This window comes from Bicyclus anynana, chromosome Z (genome assembly GCF_947172395.1).
Source record: "Bicyclus anynana chromosome Z, ilBicAnyn1.1, whole genome shotgun sequence".
Lineage (NCBI taxonomy): Eukaryota > Metazoa > Arthropoda > Insecta > Lepidoptera > Nymphalidae > Bicyclus > Bicyclus anynana.
In genome coordinates this window covers 18,621,781-18,641,065 of record NC_069110.1, presented here as the reverse complement: position 1 = coordinate 18,641,065, position 19,285 = coordinate 18,621,781, and the positions used below count along the sequence as shown (strand labels likewise).

Genomic DNA, 19,285 nt, shown 5'->3' with positions numbered 1-19,285 from the left:
TGCCAATTTTTATTTAAATTAATTCAGTAGTTTCAGCGTGATGCCCGGCCAACAAAAACACGAACAGACAGACAGACAAGAAATCAAAAAAAATATTTTTGGCTTCAGTATCGATTCTATAATGCCCTCCAATATTTCTTTTTTTAAATATCTTCATTGTACAGAATTTGACCTGTTACAACTTTATTATAATTATATAGATACTAGCGGACCCGCTCAAGCTTCGCTTTGACTTATTAATTTATTTATTTGCACTTCTTCCCTATCCCTACCTTACACTACCCTACTCCTACCCCTACCCCTACCCTACCCCTACCCTACCCTACCCTACAACTACCCTACCGCTACCCCTACCCTATCCCTATACCATATACCTATCCTACCACTACCCTACCCTAGGATTTATGGGTTTGTAAAATAGATGTTGGCCGATTCTCAGACCTACTGAATATGCTCAAAAAATTTCATCAAAATTGGTCAAGCCGTTTCGGAGGAGTATGGCAACGAAAACTGTGACACGAGAATTTTATATTAGATAGATTCTCGTGGAGCGCCTTGCCTTGTTGTCAAACCTTGCCGTTTGACAACATTGGATTGACTTTTGCGCGATATAATGCGCGATATAATTTGTAGGTGGAACCAGCAACACAACGACCAGCAGCCGATCGACGACGAGGTCGCCAGTCAGACGGTGTACTCCCGAACGTATGCCATCGACGAAGTCTATGTGAGACATGATATGCCCCCGGAGCTCCCGGCGAAGGCTAAAGAGCTACGCGAGCGTGAACTCGCCCGGAAAGCCCAGGAAGAACACGCCTTCGTGCGCGCTAACACCGTGCCGCCGACCAAGAAGAGAGTCAAGTACTAAGCGTTAAGCGTTTCGAGAAACGCATACCATGTTTCAACGATCACGGCTGAACTGTTGTCAACGCGAGACTGTTTAGCCTGATATTTCTGTCAAGTTGACGAACGTGATGGTAATTTGTACGGTAATTTATTAGGCAGTTGCCAAATTGTTGTTATGAGGCAGAGGCAGGGTTAAAGATACCATTAAGTCACGTTTGGAAGCTTGCGTTACAAACGACTGCAAGGATCTTGGAATACTTGCAGTAGTTTGTAATTAAAAAAATGGTTTTTTGCGTCGACGAAAGCGCGACGATTTTTGTGGCATACCTACTTTGCTAATCATTAGTCAGAGATGTCTATTTGTGTTAGATATATTATATAGAATTGTATATTTATAAATATTTACTTAAATTAACACGTATTTTACAATTATTTTAAAAGTTATTAGATGTTTAGAATTGCTCAGAGCAAGTGAAAATAAGTATTATTATGATTTGTAAAAGTTTCGTATTTTTTCAATTGCACCTATTTATGTAGAAATATCAGCTCTAATTATGATAATATTTTTAAATATATAAACATAATATCTTTATTATATTGTGTATATACTTAGTTCTTCATAATTACTATACCTATAGTAACTGTTTTTTTTTAATATATAATAATCTATATTATTATATATATGTAAATCTCCAATGCCAAAAACAAAACCAAAGTATTAGCATCACTACACTATTTCTAAAAAACTATATTGGGAAAATTGGTCTTGTATTCTATAACTTACATGATTTAAATATAATGTATTTAAATCATGTAAGTTACTAAAATACGCCTGCGAAATATTTGTGTGATGAGCTTGGGTATTTTCTAGTGTCTGGATTTGATTTGATGTTATTTCTTTATAGTTACTAACCGACGCCCGTTACTTCGTCCTCCGAAGTCGGAGTCAATATTTTATTTAATAGATATACGTCCTTACAAAATCTACTTACTACTAATTTACGTCAACAATTTCGAGTGCAGAGTATGGTAGTGAAGATAATTGTATATACTACATATTATAAATACCTAAATAACATATAAATACACACAGACACTGGCAAACACCCATGTTCATCACACAAATATTTTCGGCCGACGGAGTGGAGAAAGTAGAATCACCTAGTATGTCAATCTAAATAGTATATGTAGAATGCTCGTATATACACAATATAACTTATATTGTATAGCTGTAGTATGTTTTATGTAGATAAATAAAACGAACGGATTTCGGATTTATTACACCATATATAACTCAATAAGTTGTGTGCATTTTAAGAAATTATATATCACGTATCTCAAACGGTGAAGGAAAACATCGAGAGCAAACCATTTCTTAATTCTCTGTATGTGTGAGGTCTGTCAATCCGCATTTGGCTCGTGCTCAGCAGTGAACCGATTAGGGTTGTTAATAACCTACCTACTAGACCTCAGTATTTGATACTAGTGCAGCTGCTGCAGCAGACGGGAAGTACCCGGTTTTGATTTCCATGCGAGTGTCGTAAATTTGTTGCACGGCTGTATCTTTTTATTGCGTTGGCTTAGAAGTTCGATTTTTTTCCAGCTCTAAGAGACAGTAAACCTGAATCATCATTTATCAGCCGATGGACGTCCACTGCAAGACATAGGCCTTTTGTAGGGACTTCCAAACATCTCGAAACAGAGCCAGGTGGCTCAGTATGGTGATGTTTTAGACCTGAATATTTGATATAAATTTCAGCTCAATATGTCCACGCGTCCAAAGGCAAAGGCGCCCGAGAACAAATTTTAAATATACGACAACTAATCGAGAAAGCCTACGAATTCGACACGCCAATGACTATGTGCTTTGTTGATTATATCAAAGCTTTCGATTGTGTTAACCTGAGTTGTTTGTGGGGAGTGCTTGCAGACCTGGGAGTGTCACAACATTTAGTAACACTGCTCAAAAACCTGTATAGCAGTAGCAAAGGAATTGTAAGAATAGATGTGGTTACATCCAACACTTAGAGAAGTGTTAGAAAATTCTCAGGTATGCTGGTTTCCTCAAGATGTGTACCTATTATAGATATTCTTAAAATGCACATAACTGAGAAGTTTGCGGAAAACCGTTTGTACTAAACGGTTTTCCGCAAATGATTTCAAATTGTTGGTTTTGGTTATTATCAAACAGCTTGCTTGTATTGTTGGGCAAAGTGATGAAAGATTACTGGAACGGTAGAGATCTTTGTTAACTGTAAAAATATAACTTTAACCTACAACTTCGAACGTAACCCTCGGTGCGTGAGTACAACTCGCGCTTGGCCGTTTTTTATAATCTATGACTAATTATACAACGAAAAAATAATTTATATAAAAAAATATATGAAGGAACAATGTGTACAAATATACTATGAGCTTTCCTTGCAGGCTTTAAATAAAATAAATAACGTACAAATATATTTTAAGGTTCTACACCTTAAAAAGAGAAATAGTTTATTAAAAGTAACGTATTGATTTATTTTCGAGACTATCCTTAAGCATCTCATAAAAAACATAAAATCTGCAAAAAATTATATATACCTAAAAAGAACAATTTTAAAATTAGTACCTTTATATGAAGATCTTAATATACGTTTTAAAGTTAACTAAGGAAAGGCAAAGCAAGGAGAAATTCAAAACCTCGAAAACTCCACGATTAAGGACTGAGATTCAAGACTAAAACTCAACCCGTTGCGAGTTCTCGATCCCACAGTTGGGCAAGGCGCCAACGGCCATCGCCTAAAAGATCCCAACATCATCATTTTGTACTCATGTATGTGTGTGTGTACGATGTACGTATGTGTAGGTACTCCCATTGCCACCAATTGCCACGCCATGAGCACAGTAAAAATTGTATACTATGCCATGAGCTTTGTGACTCCTTGGGCAGCTATTTTGGCAGTATTGGTTCTTCTCTGAATCAATTAATACTTCGATCACACACTTACTCAGAAACCCCTAATTAATATCTCTGCCCCCTTGTTAACTAAGAAACTTATATTAAGTATATACCGGTTTTAGTTTCTGTAAAATAAACTAAACAAAAGAAATACATATTTATAGCCCATTAATATATTTCACTAAAATATTTAAAAAATATATTACTAACCTAAAAATCATAAATTCAGCGGTGTATTTGTGGAAAGGTAACAGACAGACATTGGAATGCATTAAAAATATTAGTATGGATTTATAAATAATTATGTCTAACATGCTTATTAGTTTAGAATTGTGTCGCGGATTTTTCGAGTATATTAAAGACAATGAGTATCTATGTGAACAAGTATCTACCTATAGTTACGTACATAATTAATATTATGTAATTTATATTTATATACAAGTATATGTAGTGGATATTGATATTAATACGTAAAAAGGAAACTTTGGGCCCATTAATTTCTTCCTATAGTAGAACTTTATATGCATGGTTTATATTTAAGGTCATATATTGTCGTAGTACCTAGTTATTAAACAACTGTTAAGCAAAATGCAACAATATGTAAAAAAAAATCTAGTCAATCTATTAACGACACTTCGGATTTCCAATCTAATCATACATAAGTACTTGAGCACTATAAACTTATGTAGTAGTTGTTAGATACATACCAGTACTTAAATATTTATTGCAGAAGTGGTAAACTTCACATACCAGCTAATGATTGTTTTTTGTTTCTAGCTTTTAATATTGTATTATTTATTATAAGTAATTGTAATAGCTAGTGCGCAGTTAAACCAACTGTGGTTTGTTTTGCAAAATATGTATTTTGTAGAATAATAAATAAATAACTTAATCCTGTCTTTTACGGAAATGACTTTAGAATAAAACTTATTACTGTTATATAAACAGTCGGAAAATTAAGTATTAAGGTAATATGATAAAGTAGTCCAGTTCTAGTTTTGAAGTATTATATTTCTATAAAAACCAGAGTATTTTTAAAGCACAAATCAAAAATATTTTGAAATCAATTTATATTAATTTAATTTTCAATTCATGAATTTTGTTTGTAATATGTACTTATGTCATAAAATATATTGTCTTTAGTAGGTATGTAAGAACAAAATAAGTAGGTACTTTAATTATATGTGTATATTTTGATGAATAAAAAAAATGTGTGTTTCTTAAATTAAAATAGTAAATTTCTCAAGATACCTAAAATTCTTCAATGAATGTTCTTGTATTTTAACTATTTGTGTTTAGAAATCGTAGTGATTATTGTGTAAAAAATTTGATGTACCAACTATCAGTGTTTAAATAAAGGATTCAATAAATGGGAATGATGTTTTATTTCACATAGACAGAACTAGGTAGGTATGTCTTGTACCAAACGTCAAGACCACTCTTTTACGACAACACCGTAAAAAGCCATGCAGGGGGGAGGGGGAGGGGGGCGAGCGCAGAAGCATCGCCTGGGCTCTGCATGGCTATTCTCTAACGACGTTTTGTCTAACTCGCAAGTGCGAGTTTCGAATTCACCGCTATCTTTCTCATTCTACAGTATCGTGTTAAACAGAGAGAGATAGAGGTAAATTCGAAACTCGCACTTGCGCGTTATAAACATATCGTTATAGAATTGTGAAGTGAACGGAAAAATCCCATGGGTAAAGAAAGTAGTTTGGCGTGTTACAATAGGTATAGCGTACTTTGGTGTGAAGCCATACTTATTATCTTTACTATCATTTATTTATATTTTATCCGTTTGCGGCTCCGTACTTAACAAGGAACCCTTATAGTTTCACCATGACCGTCTTTCTGTCTGTCCGCCTGTCCGTCCGCGGTTTAACTTGTAATTTAGCATGAGTCGGTAATAGGTATATACATTAAAAATTTTAACTAAGTCATACAATAAAATCTTGAAAAATATTTTTTAAGATTTTATTAGATGTAAAGTGGAGATGATTTTTTTTACTCATTTATGTTCTAGTGTGGTGAGACATAGAATCATAGAATTGTGAAATTTGGCAAGTACTTATAGTAGGGGAGCCCAGGATGCTAAGGTTGCAGTTACTACAGCGTCATTGATATCGATTAGATTTGCTAGATTAGATGATAGAAAGAATAAGTGGTTATATACTTTTTTCGCTTACAGCGGTGGGGAAAAAAACTGCAGACTTTAAAGAAAATTTTTATTACTTTGGCTTACTGAAATCATCAGAAAACATGAGCGATTATTTAGGAGATTATTTCATTCAAAATAAGTAAAAAGTTAACCGCAATCGTGGTTCTATAACAGAAATATAAGGGTTTTATTTTGCAACTTTGGTGCCCTCCCATTATACCATTACGTTACGCCCCAATCGTCAGATTTTCGAAATGGACTCCTTTTAGCTATCAACTCAGCTATCTTATAGGAACCCACGGTGGGCGAGTTCAACTTGTCCGATTTTTTTACAGATTTCCAAAAAGGAGGAGGTTCTACGTTCGGCTGTAAGTATGTTATTTTTTTATAAATTATCTTTAATTTCACAATATCACCACCATTACAGGACTAGGATCCTTCGTTATAGTAGAATGATATGAAACTAAGCGCCCACCACGCTGTTCCAATGCGCGCTGGTGGGTCGTTTTTCACTTATAGTGTAACAAAAGTTTACGCTGGGAGAAAACAAAAACAAGAAATTCACAAAATATGTATCAACTGAAGCGACTCGAATTCGGCTCGATCCCCAACCGAGCTCTAAAAAATCGAGTTTTATTATTAAACCCTAACAAAACATAAATGAGAAAATGGGAGCCAAATCAATATTACAAATGTGTGTCGTTATTATTATTATTTCGTTGTCGTTATTATGTTATTATATTATTATGTCGGAATTCTAACAAAAGAAATGATGTCTCATCATCGTCATCATCAGTAACAGCCAATGGACGTCCACTGCTGGACATAGGCCTCTTGCATGGACTTCCAAACAAAGTGGTCTCGAACCGCGAACATCCAGCGGCTCCCTGTAACCCGCTTAATGTCCTCGGTCCACCTAGTGGGGGGTCAACCAACACTGCCTTTTCGGTGCGGGGTCACCATTGCAGCATCTTGGGACTCCAACGCTCGCTAAGCGATATCAGTGACTTCTACGGATCTCCTCATTTCTGAATCGATCACGCAGAAAAACCCAAGCATAGCTTGCTCCATCGCCCGCTGAGTGACTTGGTCTAGGATCTGTAAGTCATTAACACGCACTGTTCGAAGATTTTCGTCTTCTGGCACAGAGGAATCTTGGACGAAAAGATGTCGCAGAGTTTCCCCAACGCTGCCCAACAGAGTTGGATTTGGCGGCTTACCTCCTTCTCCTAAATTGGTACCTAACTAGATTGTGTGTCCTAGGTATACAAGAATTTAATAATGATGTCTAAGGGGTGAAAAATTCTATAGATAATTAACTTACAATACATTAAGGGCGCTTTTCCACCAGAGATGTGCTATGCAGCTATGCTGTGAAGATGTTAAATCTACGCTACGAAAATATGTGACTGTTTCCACCAATACTAAGCTATGTAGCTGTGCAGCTGTTCGCAGCTCGAGTTACGAGTATGCGATTTATCTATAGTAACATGTATTGCATGCATATCGCATCTTTCCATGTAAAAAACATATCTTAGTTGAATCCGTTTCTACCAGTGCTAAGCTATGTGCACCAATGAATGTAATTGGTGGATATCATCCATAGCAAAGTAGCGTAGCACATCTCTGGTGGAAAAGCACCATTAAGCCAAAGATTTACATTGGCTACTTTTTGCCAGCAAACAAATCCTTAAAACCCTCTTTATGTTGAGCGCTTCAAAATAAATGAGTAAACAAAGTATAATAGGTACGTCTAATCTTATTGACATCGCTGTAATGAAACTATTGGATATAATATGGCTATACTTATAATAAACCTGTAGATAGGTTAATTCTATACATGAAATATATTTCCAAAATAACTATCAGCGGGTGATTAGTGATCGATATTGATGCCAAAAATGCAATCTGTAAAATTTTTGTCTGTCTGTATGTTTGTTATAGAAACAAAAACTACTTGACGGATTTCAAAGAATCTTAGTACAATTATTCTTCATACTCCTGGGCAGGTTATAGTATGTAGAAACGTTAGGAAAACGAGAGAAGTTACTCCATTTTTACAGCGATACTACTGTAAGGGCTAGATTAAAGGATCTAAGAGCGGACGAAGTCGCGGGCGTCCGCTAGTATACTAATATTATAAGGAGGTAAAGATCGATTTTGAAAATTCTTTTACCACCAGAAAGCCAGCGTAAAATCTAAAATTTACCGAGAGGTCCTAGGGGAAGATTAAAGGATTCTTAAGGTAGGATTCGATTTCAGATTTTACGCTGTTGCGTCTAGTTATAGACGTACTCGTATGCTCGACAAAAGAGGCAACTGCGCCAAAGAGATCGGCTAAACAAATGTTTATTAATTTGATTAGTTTCGGATAATTTCATAAAAGTATCTCTAAAGTTACGAGTACCTCCAAAGGTCGCCTAAGATACATCTATACTAATATTATAAAGCTGAAGACTTTGTTTGTTTGTTTGGTTGATATCGAGGAAGGCTATAAACTATTAATTATCCCCGTATTCCTACGTGAACGGGAACCACGCGGGTGAATCCACGCGGCGTCATAAAATTACAAAATTAAATTGAATTAAAATAACATTACATATGTAACTTATGTCCGTGTACTCGTTTGTGAAATGAATTTGTGAAATGAATTGGTGATTCCTCTTTTACTTGTAAGTAAAAGACTTTCAAGGTCAAAGCTTGAGTTTTGGAACGCCTGAAACCCATGTATATTCTTATATATATTATATATAAAAGAAAGTCGGGTTTGTTACAACACTTATAACTCGAGATACTGTACCGATTTTCATGGTTTTTGATTCGTTGGATTTGTCTCCGCCTAGAATAGCAGAATACATCTTAAAAACAATGAAAACTTGACGAATAAATAATTATGAAAGATGAATAATTTTCCATAAATGTTACTTTGTTTAGTACCTGTCAAACATTTGTTGTCCATACTGTCAAATAGATACCGTAGAAAAGTAGTGATTGACATTTTTACGTGCGTTCAGAAATACTAACAAATGACTAACATTTACGCGTGCGTTCATTTTATTTCGTGTAAATTAAAGTTTCTATTTCCGAAAATAATTTCTAAGATATAAGCTATAGGATAGGGAAGAAGTTCACATAACTCAAAGCGAAGCTTGACCGGGTCCGCTAGTATAAATATAAATATACGAACATTGGAAACGTTTTGTTTAAATAAAAGCTTGAAACGCGGGTAGTTTTCTAAAGTTTCGCGTCGACGTACGTTTGGTGAAGATCAAAACAATCGCTTGAAGCGAAATTGAGGTAAGTAGCATTGATAAAAAAATATTTATTAACTTAAATTATTCACAACAGTAAGTAAATAAGAATTCTGTAGTGATTATAGCTTCGATAGGCCAAACTACAGTTAAAAAAGGATGATCAAGGGATTAAAAAATATAGTTATCATCAATACGACCCGAATGTATGTAATATAATAGGCTAGTTAACTCATATCAAATTTAATTTATACAATATTAATTTCGCATAGTACATTTGATTGTTTGTTTGTTTGCTACGACTTAAATCAAAAACTACTGGGCCATTTTTTTAATTTATTTTACCATTAGAAAGCTGTCTTATATCACAAACTACGCGTGTGAAACTGCAGGACGTCTGATAGTTCTATCATAGATTACACTTTTAAGTTTAAAAAACTGTCATATATCGTTTCATAATTAACTTTTTAACCGACTTCCAAAAAGGAGGAGGTTCTACGTTCGGCTGTATGTATGTTTTTTTTTTTTTTTTTTTATGTATGTCCAGCGATAATTCCGTAATTTGTGGACCGATTTTGAAAATTCTTTTTTTGTTTTAAAGGGTTTGATTTCAGGGTGGTCCCATTTTTTTCATGTCAGGATCTGATGATGGCATCCTGGAGAAATCGAGAAAAACTTTCGAAAATCGTAGGGACGGCTAGTGCGTTTGTTAGTGTTTCCATAAGGTATTTTAAACCACTACAATTTTATGAAGGTCTGGAGTTGGTCTGATGATGGAACCGAAACACAGGCGATGGAACTCGTCAACGATTTGCATCAGGTACCTTTTGTTTGGGCTTGATTTATTTGTATTGATGAGAACTTTCCACCTAGATGGGTTGCGACTGTATTAAGGGTATGATGATAAAGACGAAAGACAGTTAAGAGAACTCCTCAACGGTTCACAGTAGCTACCTTGTGTTTGGACTTGATAAATTTGTATTGATGAGAACTTTCCACCTAGATGGGTTGTGACTGTATTAGGGGTCTGGTGACGAAGATGAAGGAGAGTTAAGGGAACTCCACGACGGTTCACAGTAGCTACCTTGTGTTTGGACTTGATCAATTTTAGATTTTATAGATGAGAACTTTCCAACCATATGGATTGTGACTGCATAGGGGGTCTGGTGATGAAGACGGAGGACAGTCACCTTTCACGTTTTTCTGAATATTCATATTACGTGTGGATAAAGGGGGAGTGAAATTTTGTATATGAGTTAATGTAGTATTTTTTTTTGTACTTATCATAAGAAAATAACGTTTGAACTAATTGCTTATTAATTTTTGGTTACACTCAGTAAGTGTGCTAACACTAAAAATTAATAAATAAAAATTTTAATAAAAAAATTCAACCAACTTCTAACTCAAAAATTAACTTAAACTAAAAAGCAAAAAATAACATCTTACCTATGTGCTACCTTCTTATCAGTTTGAAGGCGGTGCCAATCCAGTGTCATGTTTTAATTAAAGCCGTTTCTGAAAGAACCACAGAAATTTTGTAATTGAAACGGCTTAAATTAAAACATCACTGGCTTGGCACCGCCTTCAAACTGATCAGAAGGTAGCACATAGGTAAGATGTTATTTTTTGCTTTTTAGTTTAAGTTAATTTTTGAGTTGGAAGTCGGTTGAATTTTTTTATTAAAAATTTTTAATTTAAACCAGTTACCTTGTTTTTGTCTAACGCAGACCTATCTATTGGTATATAAATCGCGGAGGGGCCTCGCTCGGCGCATTCTACGACTACGATAGTAAGGGTAAGTTCCTCTCATTACACTTAGATTACTGTTCCTCTCTCCGCCATTTTGTTTTCAAATATTAGTCTCCCCTAAACACGTGTTTAAATTTTTGATTGTTTCAATTCCTTTGATTAGTTTTTATCGGTTTTTACATTACTTTTGATGTAGTTAATGCACTTGTTATTTCTTTTCGTTAAATTTAACATATTTTCCTACATCGTACGCGTTTGAATTAAACTACGCCATTTGCAAAAATGTTTGTGTGCCCATGCGTCTTATTTGATTTTAGTAGATTTTTACAGATATATTACTGTTTTTATCAAATTCAGTTAACTCAGTTAAACGATGAATATTTTTTTTAAATTATTATCTTTTTATAGCGATCCTTTTTAGTTTCATTGTTTCTAAATTTTACAAGAATGTGCTATAAATGTAGATACCTACAACAACCTTTTTTGGTTTTTTTTGTGTGGTATATTAAACATTTGAATTTCGTAGGTTCGACTGGCGGAAAGCGGCTCTCGGCGCAGTTTGCAGTTGGACGCGGGGGGTAAGTTTCTCTTAACATTTCAGCTACTGTTCACCTCTCCGCCATTTTGTCTTAACCTCAACTAGCCACGTGTTTTTTAGTTTTTACTGTTTTTTTTTGTTTTTATAATTTCGTTTAATGATTTAATTACTACTAGTTATTTAATGCTACTTTTCGTACATATTTATTTTCTTTTTCAAATTTATTGTTCGCGTTTACACTTGAATCATTCCGCCATTTTGTAAAGTGTGTGTGCCACGTGTTTTTTTTTTAATTTTCAGTAGCATTAAGCAATTATTTTGTTGTTTTATAAAATGTAATATGTGTTTTGTAATATAAAATTTAATTGACTCGGTTTAAACATATACTTTGAATCGGCAATATTTTTTTAACTGATTTTATTTATTTTATTTTATAAAGCTGGGAGCAGGTACACTGTCTTAAATCTTCCTACATGTTTTGATATTTTTTAGTAGATGCGTATTTTTCTCTTGCATCATCTAGAATGTTCCATTAGATTTTTGTATCATTTGCATTTTTACGCGAGTAAGTAATAAGTACCTATATATTTATAGATACCAGTACGTGGATTATTTCTTACTGGCTTAACGATGTTTATAATGTCAATCTATTTAGAAATAATTTGTATTATTTCGGTCAAGGAGTTACGCGGCGTATACTACAATTATTTCAGGAGTTTCCCACTTCTTTTTTGGATTTGTTTTATTTTTTTCAATTTTTAAGTATTTTTTTCTATTATAGTGAACCATCGCCCCCGCGTCTGGTGAACTCGTGAATGGATGAATTGTCTCGTGAATTACTGCACTGCACTTCAGTTCAGAGTAAGTTTTTTTTTGCTAATTATTAGGTACTATATATTCGCATTTAATATAATTAATATTTTTTGAAACGGATGATGCTGATATGATTTAGTATTTTTTACTATTTTTTTCCTATTTTAGATTATAATGAAAAAAGATTTTCTTAATGCAAACAAAGTCTTCTAATCATCATCAACAACCTATATTCCTCACTGTTAAGTACGAGTCTCCTCTCAGAATGAGAGGTTAGGCCTTAGTCCACCACGCTGGAACACAAATTGTCAGTTATGCAGATTTCCTCAGATGTTTTTCCGACGTCGTTGGAGACACGTGACATTTAATTTCTTAAATTGCACATAACTGAAAAGTTGAAGGTGCATGCCCCGGATCGGATTCGAACCTGTGCCCTCCGAATCGAAGGCAGAGGTCATATCCACTGAGCTATCACTCAATCAGTATTATTAGTTTTTTTTATTATTCTTTACAAGTCAGTCCTTGACTACAATCTCACCTGATTAGGAAAGTAATGATGCAATCTAAGATGGAAGCACGCGAACTTGTCAGAAGAAGGATGAAAATACAAACGCCTTTCGGTTTCCACACGAAATCGTACCGGAACGCTACATCGCTTGGCGGTACGTCTTCGTCGGTAGGGTGGTAACTAGCCACGACCGAAGCCTCTCACCAGCCAGTTCCATAATAATAATACTTAATCACATCGTCACTAAATCGCTTAGTGTCACCGCATATCGACCACAGTCACAAAACACTGCCAATCTCTTTTCTTTAGTTTTTAAAAGTTTTATATAGACTCGCCGTGCACTGCCGTAAACGCTGCTTCTACGACTAGCTTTATACCACAGCCTTTCTTGATTAGTAATGTTTACCAACAAATAAATTAGGAATGAAGGTAGGAAACGTATGTCATTTCATAACTTATTTTTTTGAATCATGAATCGCGCGGTTTCATCCGCGTGGTTCCCGTTTCCGTAGGAATACGGGGATAATATATAGCCTATAGCCTTCCTCGATAAATAGGCTATCTAACACTGAAAGAATTTTTCAAATCGGGCCAGTAGTTCCTGAGATTAGCGCGTTCAATCAAACAAAGAAACAAACAAACTCTTTAGCTTTATATTATTAGTAAAGATATATAAAATGCATTAATAATCTATGTCCTAATCAAATTTATTTTCATTAATTTAAGAACAAGTTAATTATAATTATTACTAAGTGTGAAATGACTAGTGATTTATACCCTTATTTTTAATTTGTTTCTTGGTAAACAGTATTCATCAAGAAAGGCGGCCATTATGACGGCCTCCGTGGCGCAGTGGTGCGCGGTGAATTTACAAGACGGAGGTCCTGGGTTCGATCCCCGGCTGGGCCGATTGAGGTTTTCTTATTTGGTCCAGGTCTACCACCCTACCGACAAAGACGTACCGCCAAGCGATTTAGCGTTCCGGTACGATGTCGTGTAGAAACCGAAAGGGGTGTGGATATTCATCCTCCTAACATGTTAGCCCGCTTCCATCTTAGACTCCATCATCACTTACCATCAGGTGTGATTGTAGTCAAGGGCTAACTTGTAAAAAAAAAGGCTGTATAGGTGGCTGCGTTTGTGGTTGTAGCGTGGCTCCTATGTACGGCGACACTGAGCGGTACGTCTTTGGCGGTAGGATGGTAAGATGCCACAGTCGATGCCTAACACACAATGGTGTTGTTGCAGGCCAGCGCACGCGATGTGTTTGCCGCCGCCTGCCGCCCTGGCCGCCGGCGTAGCGTCGCCACGCCGACCGGCCGCACCGGCAGCGCTATCAGCCGCCGCTGGCGCCGCTCCTCGCGAGCGGCGTGCAGAGTGCGCGCGGGAGTTGTGCTCAGGTGAGTGTTTCACTTCACTGTTTGTGAGTGCAATGTCTGTCTTACAACAGTTCTTTACAAGTTAGCCCTTGACTACAATCTCACCTGATGGGTAGTGATGATGCAGTCTAAGATGGAAGCGGGCTAACTTGTTAGGAGGAGGATGAAAATCCACACCCCTTTTCGGTTTCTACACGACATCGTACCGGAACGCTATATCGCTTGGCGGTACGTCTTTGTCGGTAGGGTGGTAAGATGCCACAGTCGATGCCTACCACACAATGGTGTTGTTGCAGGCCAGCGCACGCGATGTGTTTGCCGCCGCCAGCCGCCCTGGCCGTCGGCGTAGCGTCGCCACGCCGACCGGCCGCACCGGCAGCGCTATCAGCCGCCGCTGGCGCCGCTCCTCGCGAGCGGCGTGCAGAGGGCGCGCTGGAGTTGTGCTCAGGTGAGTGTTTCACTTCACTGTTTGTGAGTGCAATGTCTGTCTTACAACAGTTCTTTACAAGTTAGCCCTTGACTACAATCTCACCTGATGGGTAGTGATGATGCAGTCTAAGATGGAAGCGGGCTAACTTGTTAGGAGGAGGATGAAAATCCACACCCCTTTTCGGTTTCTACACGACATCGTACCGGAACGCTATATCGCTTGGCGGTACGTCTTTGTCGGTAGGGTGGTAAGATGCCACAGTCGATGCCTACCACACAATGGTGTTGTTGCAGGCCAGCGCACGCGATGTGTTTGCCGCCGCCAGCCGCCCTGGCCGTCGGCGTAGCGTCGCCACGCCGACCGGCCGCACCGGCAGCGCTATCAGCCGCCGCTGGCGCCGCTCCTCGCGAGCGGCGTGCAGAGTGCGCGCGGGAGTTGTGCTCAGGTGAGTGTTTCACTTCACTGTTTGTGAGTGCAATATCTGTCTTACAACAGCAGAATTACGATTTGTATCAGTGATTCAAAAGTCAAAAAAGTCAAAATTAATTTATTTCAATTAGGATTAGTTTACAAGCACTTTTGAAAGGTCAAGATTTATGTCATAATTTAATTTAATTTAATGGTGGTAATAATAGTCGAACACTTAAAACTAAAGTTACGAGGGTTCCAAACGCGCCTTGGTCCGAGAAAAGCCCACAACAAACTCAGTCAAGGATTTTTTTTTGTTTTTTTTTTACAAACTTATTTAAAACCACCATTTTACAAACTTATTTAAAACTAAGCATGAGATATAAGATTCAAATGATTGTATTATACAAAACATGAACGATGTATGTTATAAAGAAACTTCAACACCTTTTTAACCCTTTAGGGGATAATTTGGAAAATCTTGCCCTTACCCCTATTTCAGCCCTTCTGATTTTAGTCACCTTCTACGTATTATGGTCTCTAATCGTGCCAAGTATAATTTAAATAAATTTAGTAGTTTCAGCGTGATGCGCGGTTCACAAAATCACGGACAGACAGATAGAAATAAAAATTAAAATTAAAATTAAAAACTTTTCAATACACTTTAATATACATTTGACCTGTCTCGTAAGCTCGAATGGGATGGTGGGTGTAAACTCTACAATCCCTTTGAAATAGGGTGATGAAGATGATTATATTAATTTATATTTTTTGTTCCAGATTGATACACAAAACGCAGAACATGATGACGTCAATCTATTAGTCGTAACAATTAAAATGCTCCTATATCACATTATGTTAAAAAGTTTTAACACATAAATGTTAATTACCAATTTTCTACTATATATATAAATATGGATAATTAATGTATAATTAATAATAAATTATACATATAATACGTAATATATGTGTCACAGTAAAATTGTAAACACCGTTAAGGATTTACATTTGTCTGACGTGTCGTGTCAAAATGTATGATACCGATTCTGTTCTGATGCGTCACGACACGACACGTCAGACAAATATAAATCCGGCTATTAACTATCTCGCGAGATTGAACTGTCGAAGGATCGTGAATTCCAACCATCTCCTAAGAACCTGAACTTGAGTGGCTCAGAAACCAATGGTTAGGTTAGGTTACTTAGTATTTTTTTTATTTGTAAACGTACAGTTAAAAAAATCCTTCTCCAATCTCGCGATATAGATTATAATGTAAGGGTATTTACAATTTGACAGTGACATATATGTTACGTATTATATGTTTAACTAACGGACGCCCGCGACTTCGTCCGCGTGAAAGTCGTTGTAAACTTTCAACTACCCCTATCCTACCCTACCCTAACCTACCTCTACCCTACCCCTACCCTACCCTATCCCAACCCTACCCCTACTCTACCACTACCCTACCCCTACCCTACCCTACCCCTGCCCTACCCCTACCCTACACTACCCATACCCTACCCCTACCCTACTCTACCCTAAAAGTATACTATAACCTGCCCAGGAGTATGTAGAATAATTGTACCAAGTTTCGTTTAAATCCGTCCAGTAGTTTTTGTTTCTATAAAGAACATACAGACAGACAGACAGACAGACAAAAATTTTACTGATTGCATTTTTGGCATCAGTATCGATCACTAATCACCCCCTGATAGTTATTTTGGAAATATATTTCATGTACAGAATTGACCTCTCTACAGATTTATTATAAGTATAGATTAATTTTTACTTATACATTTATTATCCATATTTATATTTACTGGCGGACAATTTGCATGATACGAGTATAACTGAAGTGTGTCTATTATTTCATCAGCCAGTTACATAAATATCAGATATGTTATAAGCAATGATAATATAAATATCGTTGGTTATATTAGGTACGGCCATATCAAGAGGTTTAGCAAAATAGTTTTAATTCTTTTTTATATTTAAGGGCGTGGACGCAGACAATTTGTATGATACGAGTGTGTGTGTGTTTCTAATAAAGTGCGTCTATTACATAATCAGCCAGTTACACAAATATCAGATATGTTATAAGCAATGATAAAAATAAATATCGTTGGTTATATTAGAGGCGTGGACGCAGACAATTTGTATGATACGAGTGTGTGTGTGTTTCTAATAAAGTGTGTTTAAACTAATATTTTATCAGCCAGCTACACAAATATCCGTTATGTTATATAATATAAGCAATGATAATAATATAAATATCGTTGGTTATACTAGGTACTGCCATATCAAGAGGTTTAGCAAAATAGTTTTAATTCTTTTTTATATTTAGGGGCGTGGACGCAGACAATTTGTATGTTACGAGTGTGTGTGTGTTTCTAATAAAGTGTGTTTAAACTAATATTTTATCAGCCAGCTACACAAATATCCGTTATGTTATATATAAGCAATGATAATATATCATGATATATAATGATAATATCGTTGGTTATACTAGGTACTGCCATATCTGGAGGTTTAGTAAAATAGATTTAATTTTTTTTTATATTTACTCGTGCGTGGATTTTACTTGGGAGTGGACTTTCCTTGTGCGTGGACGTTACTCGGGCGTGGACGCAGTCACTTTTGTTGTTTGTTTGGTTAAACTATACTACAAGCTGGGAAGTGATTGATAGATTTATATTCCTGTGACTTCTTCATTTGGTGGTGGTTTGTGATTGTGTAAAAGTTGTCATTGATGAATGATTATGATTGATATTTCACATCCATGATTTGATATTGTTGGTTCATTTGGATGCTAAGAAATGCATTAAATATTTCAATCGAGAACGGGGAAAAGGGACAGGAACAATATCATAAGGTTTTGTGTTGCATAGTTACTATGCATATATTTTGTATTTTTTTTTTATTATAAGGTTCTGCGAAAAGATGTATTTGCCCATCAATCGTATATTTTTAGATTAAAGTAGTTTTAATTTTACTTTATGTTATATTTGTAGTTCGATCGCATCTCTTATAAATTGCAACGGATTACTTTTTTGCCTGAAAAATTTAATCAGGTTATCTTTTGTTATACTTATTTTAGGTCGTAAGTGCTTTTCGCAATGCAATCATTGCATTTTATGATATAAACAGCGATAATTTAAATATCGATTGTTGTAAACTTATTAGTTATAGCTAAAAAAAAATAAAAAACAAAAAAAAAAAAAAACTTTTTACTGTTGGCTCATTTGGATGCTATGAAACAGGAATGTAGAATAAGTTTTTGTGTTACTCATTGCTACTACTACAATATTTTTGGGTTTTGTATTAGGTTAGTTTTTGTTATACTTATATTAGACCGTAAGTTTTTTTTTGGATTTTTCTGATACACCGCTCTTTGCTCTCACATATTTTTCATACCGTTATACTTATTTTAGGTCATTTTAGGTCGTAAGTGCTTTTCGCAATGCAATCATTGCATTTTATGATATAAACAACGATAATTTAAATATCGATTGTTGTAAACTTATTAGTTATAGCTAAAAAAAAAAAATAAAAAACAAAAAAAAAAAAAAAACTTTTTACTGTTGGCTCATTTGGATGCTATGAAACAGGAATGTAGAATAAGTTTTTGTGTTACTCATTGCTACTACTACAATATTTTTGGGTTTTGTATTAGGTTAGTTTTTGTTATACTTATATTAGACCGTAAGTTCTTTTTGGATTTTTCTGATACACCGCTCGTTGCTTTCACATATTTTTCATACCGCCAATAAACTGTTTCTAGATTCAACTGATTTTTTTATTTTCTACACTTCATACAATGGTCAACGAGGTATTAATCCAACCCTTTACTTTCAGTCCAGAGACTTCAGTGTGCCTAGTGGGAGTTTCCAATATTTTCATACTTTTACGATCACGTTGACGTAAAAGCAAATTTATATGGAATGGAAACAGTTGGCAGTAGTGCCACTAGATGGTTCTGTTTCAATTCCTTAGAAATTCGCGTTTACGTTACGTGACAGTAACAGTATCAAACTGCCACTAGGCCCTCGGTTCACTTTTTATTCGAAAGTTATAAGTAGGTATACTGCGATCTCCCCCATTGTTAACAGACGATGCAGTCAAAGTAAAATTGAGTTTATTTAGTACGGCATCCGTGGCGCAGTGTTATGCGCGCTGGATTTATAAGATAGAGGTCCTGGGTTCGATCCCCAGCTGGGTCAATTGAGGTTTTCTTAATTGGTCCAAGTCTGGCTGGTCTGGCTTTCAG

At 35.9% G+C, this 19,285-nt stretch overlaps 2 protein-coding genes across 3 annotated transcripts in view; both read left to right on the top strand.

Annotated features, from left to right (window-relative positions):
• LOC112049137 (cyclic nucleotide-gated cation channel subunit A-like) overlaps window positions 1–5,153 on the top strand; it is a 41,261-nt gene extending 36,108 nt beyond the window's left edge. The window contains exon 7 of the mRNA XM_024086926.2: window positions 634–5,153. Coding sequence (XP_023942694.2) covers window positions 634–868 — 235 coding nt within the window. The 3' untranslated portion in view covers window positions 869–5,153. The remainder of the gene's footprint in view (window positions 1–633) is intronic.
• A 5,805-nt stretch (window positions 5,154–10,958) lies between these two features.
• Window positions 10,959–18,805, top strand: LOC112049129 (uncharacterized). 2 transcript variants are annotated; one of them, XM_052890703.1, is made up of 8 exons: window positions 10,959–10,988; window positions 11,469–11,520; window positions 12,262–12,341; window positions 14,050–14,201; window positions 14,477–14,628; window positions 14,904–15,055; window positions 15,799–16,958; window positions 17,363–18,805. In XM_052890703.1, exons 3-6 carry the CDS (start codon window positions 12,300–12,302, stop codon window positions 14,954–14,956), a joined length of 399 nt encoding a protein of 132 aa, XP_052746663.1. In that variant the 5' UTR covers window positions 10,959–10,988; window positions 11,469–11,520; window positions 12,262–12,299; the 3' UTR covers window positions 14,957–15,055; window positions 15,799–16,958; window positions 17,363–18,805. The 2 variants fall into 2 exon arrangements, with proteins under 2 accessions (XP_052746663.1, XP_052746662.1); XM_052890702.1 differs by having other exon boundaries at window positions 15,799–18,805.
• The last annotated feature ends 480 nt before the right edge of the window (window positions 18,806–19,285 follow it).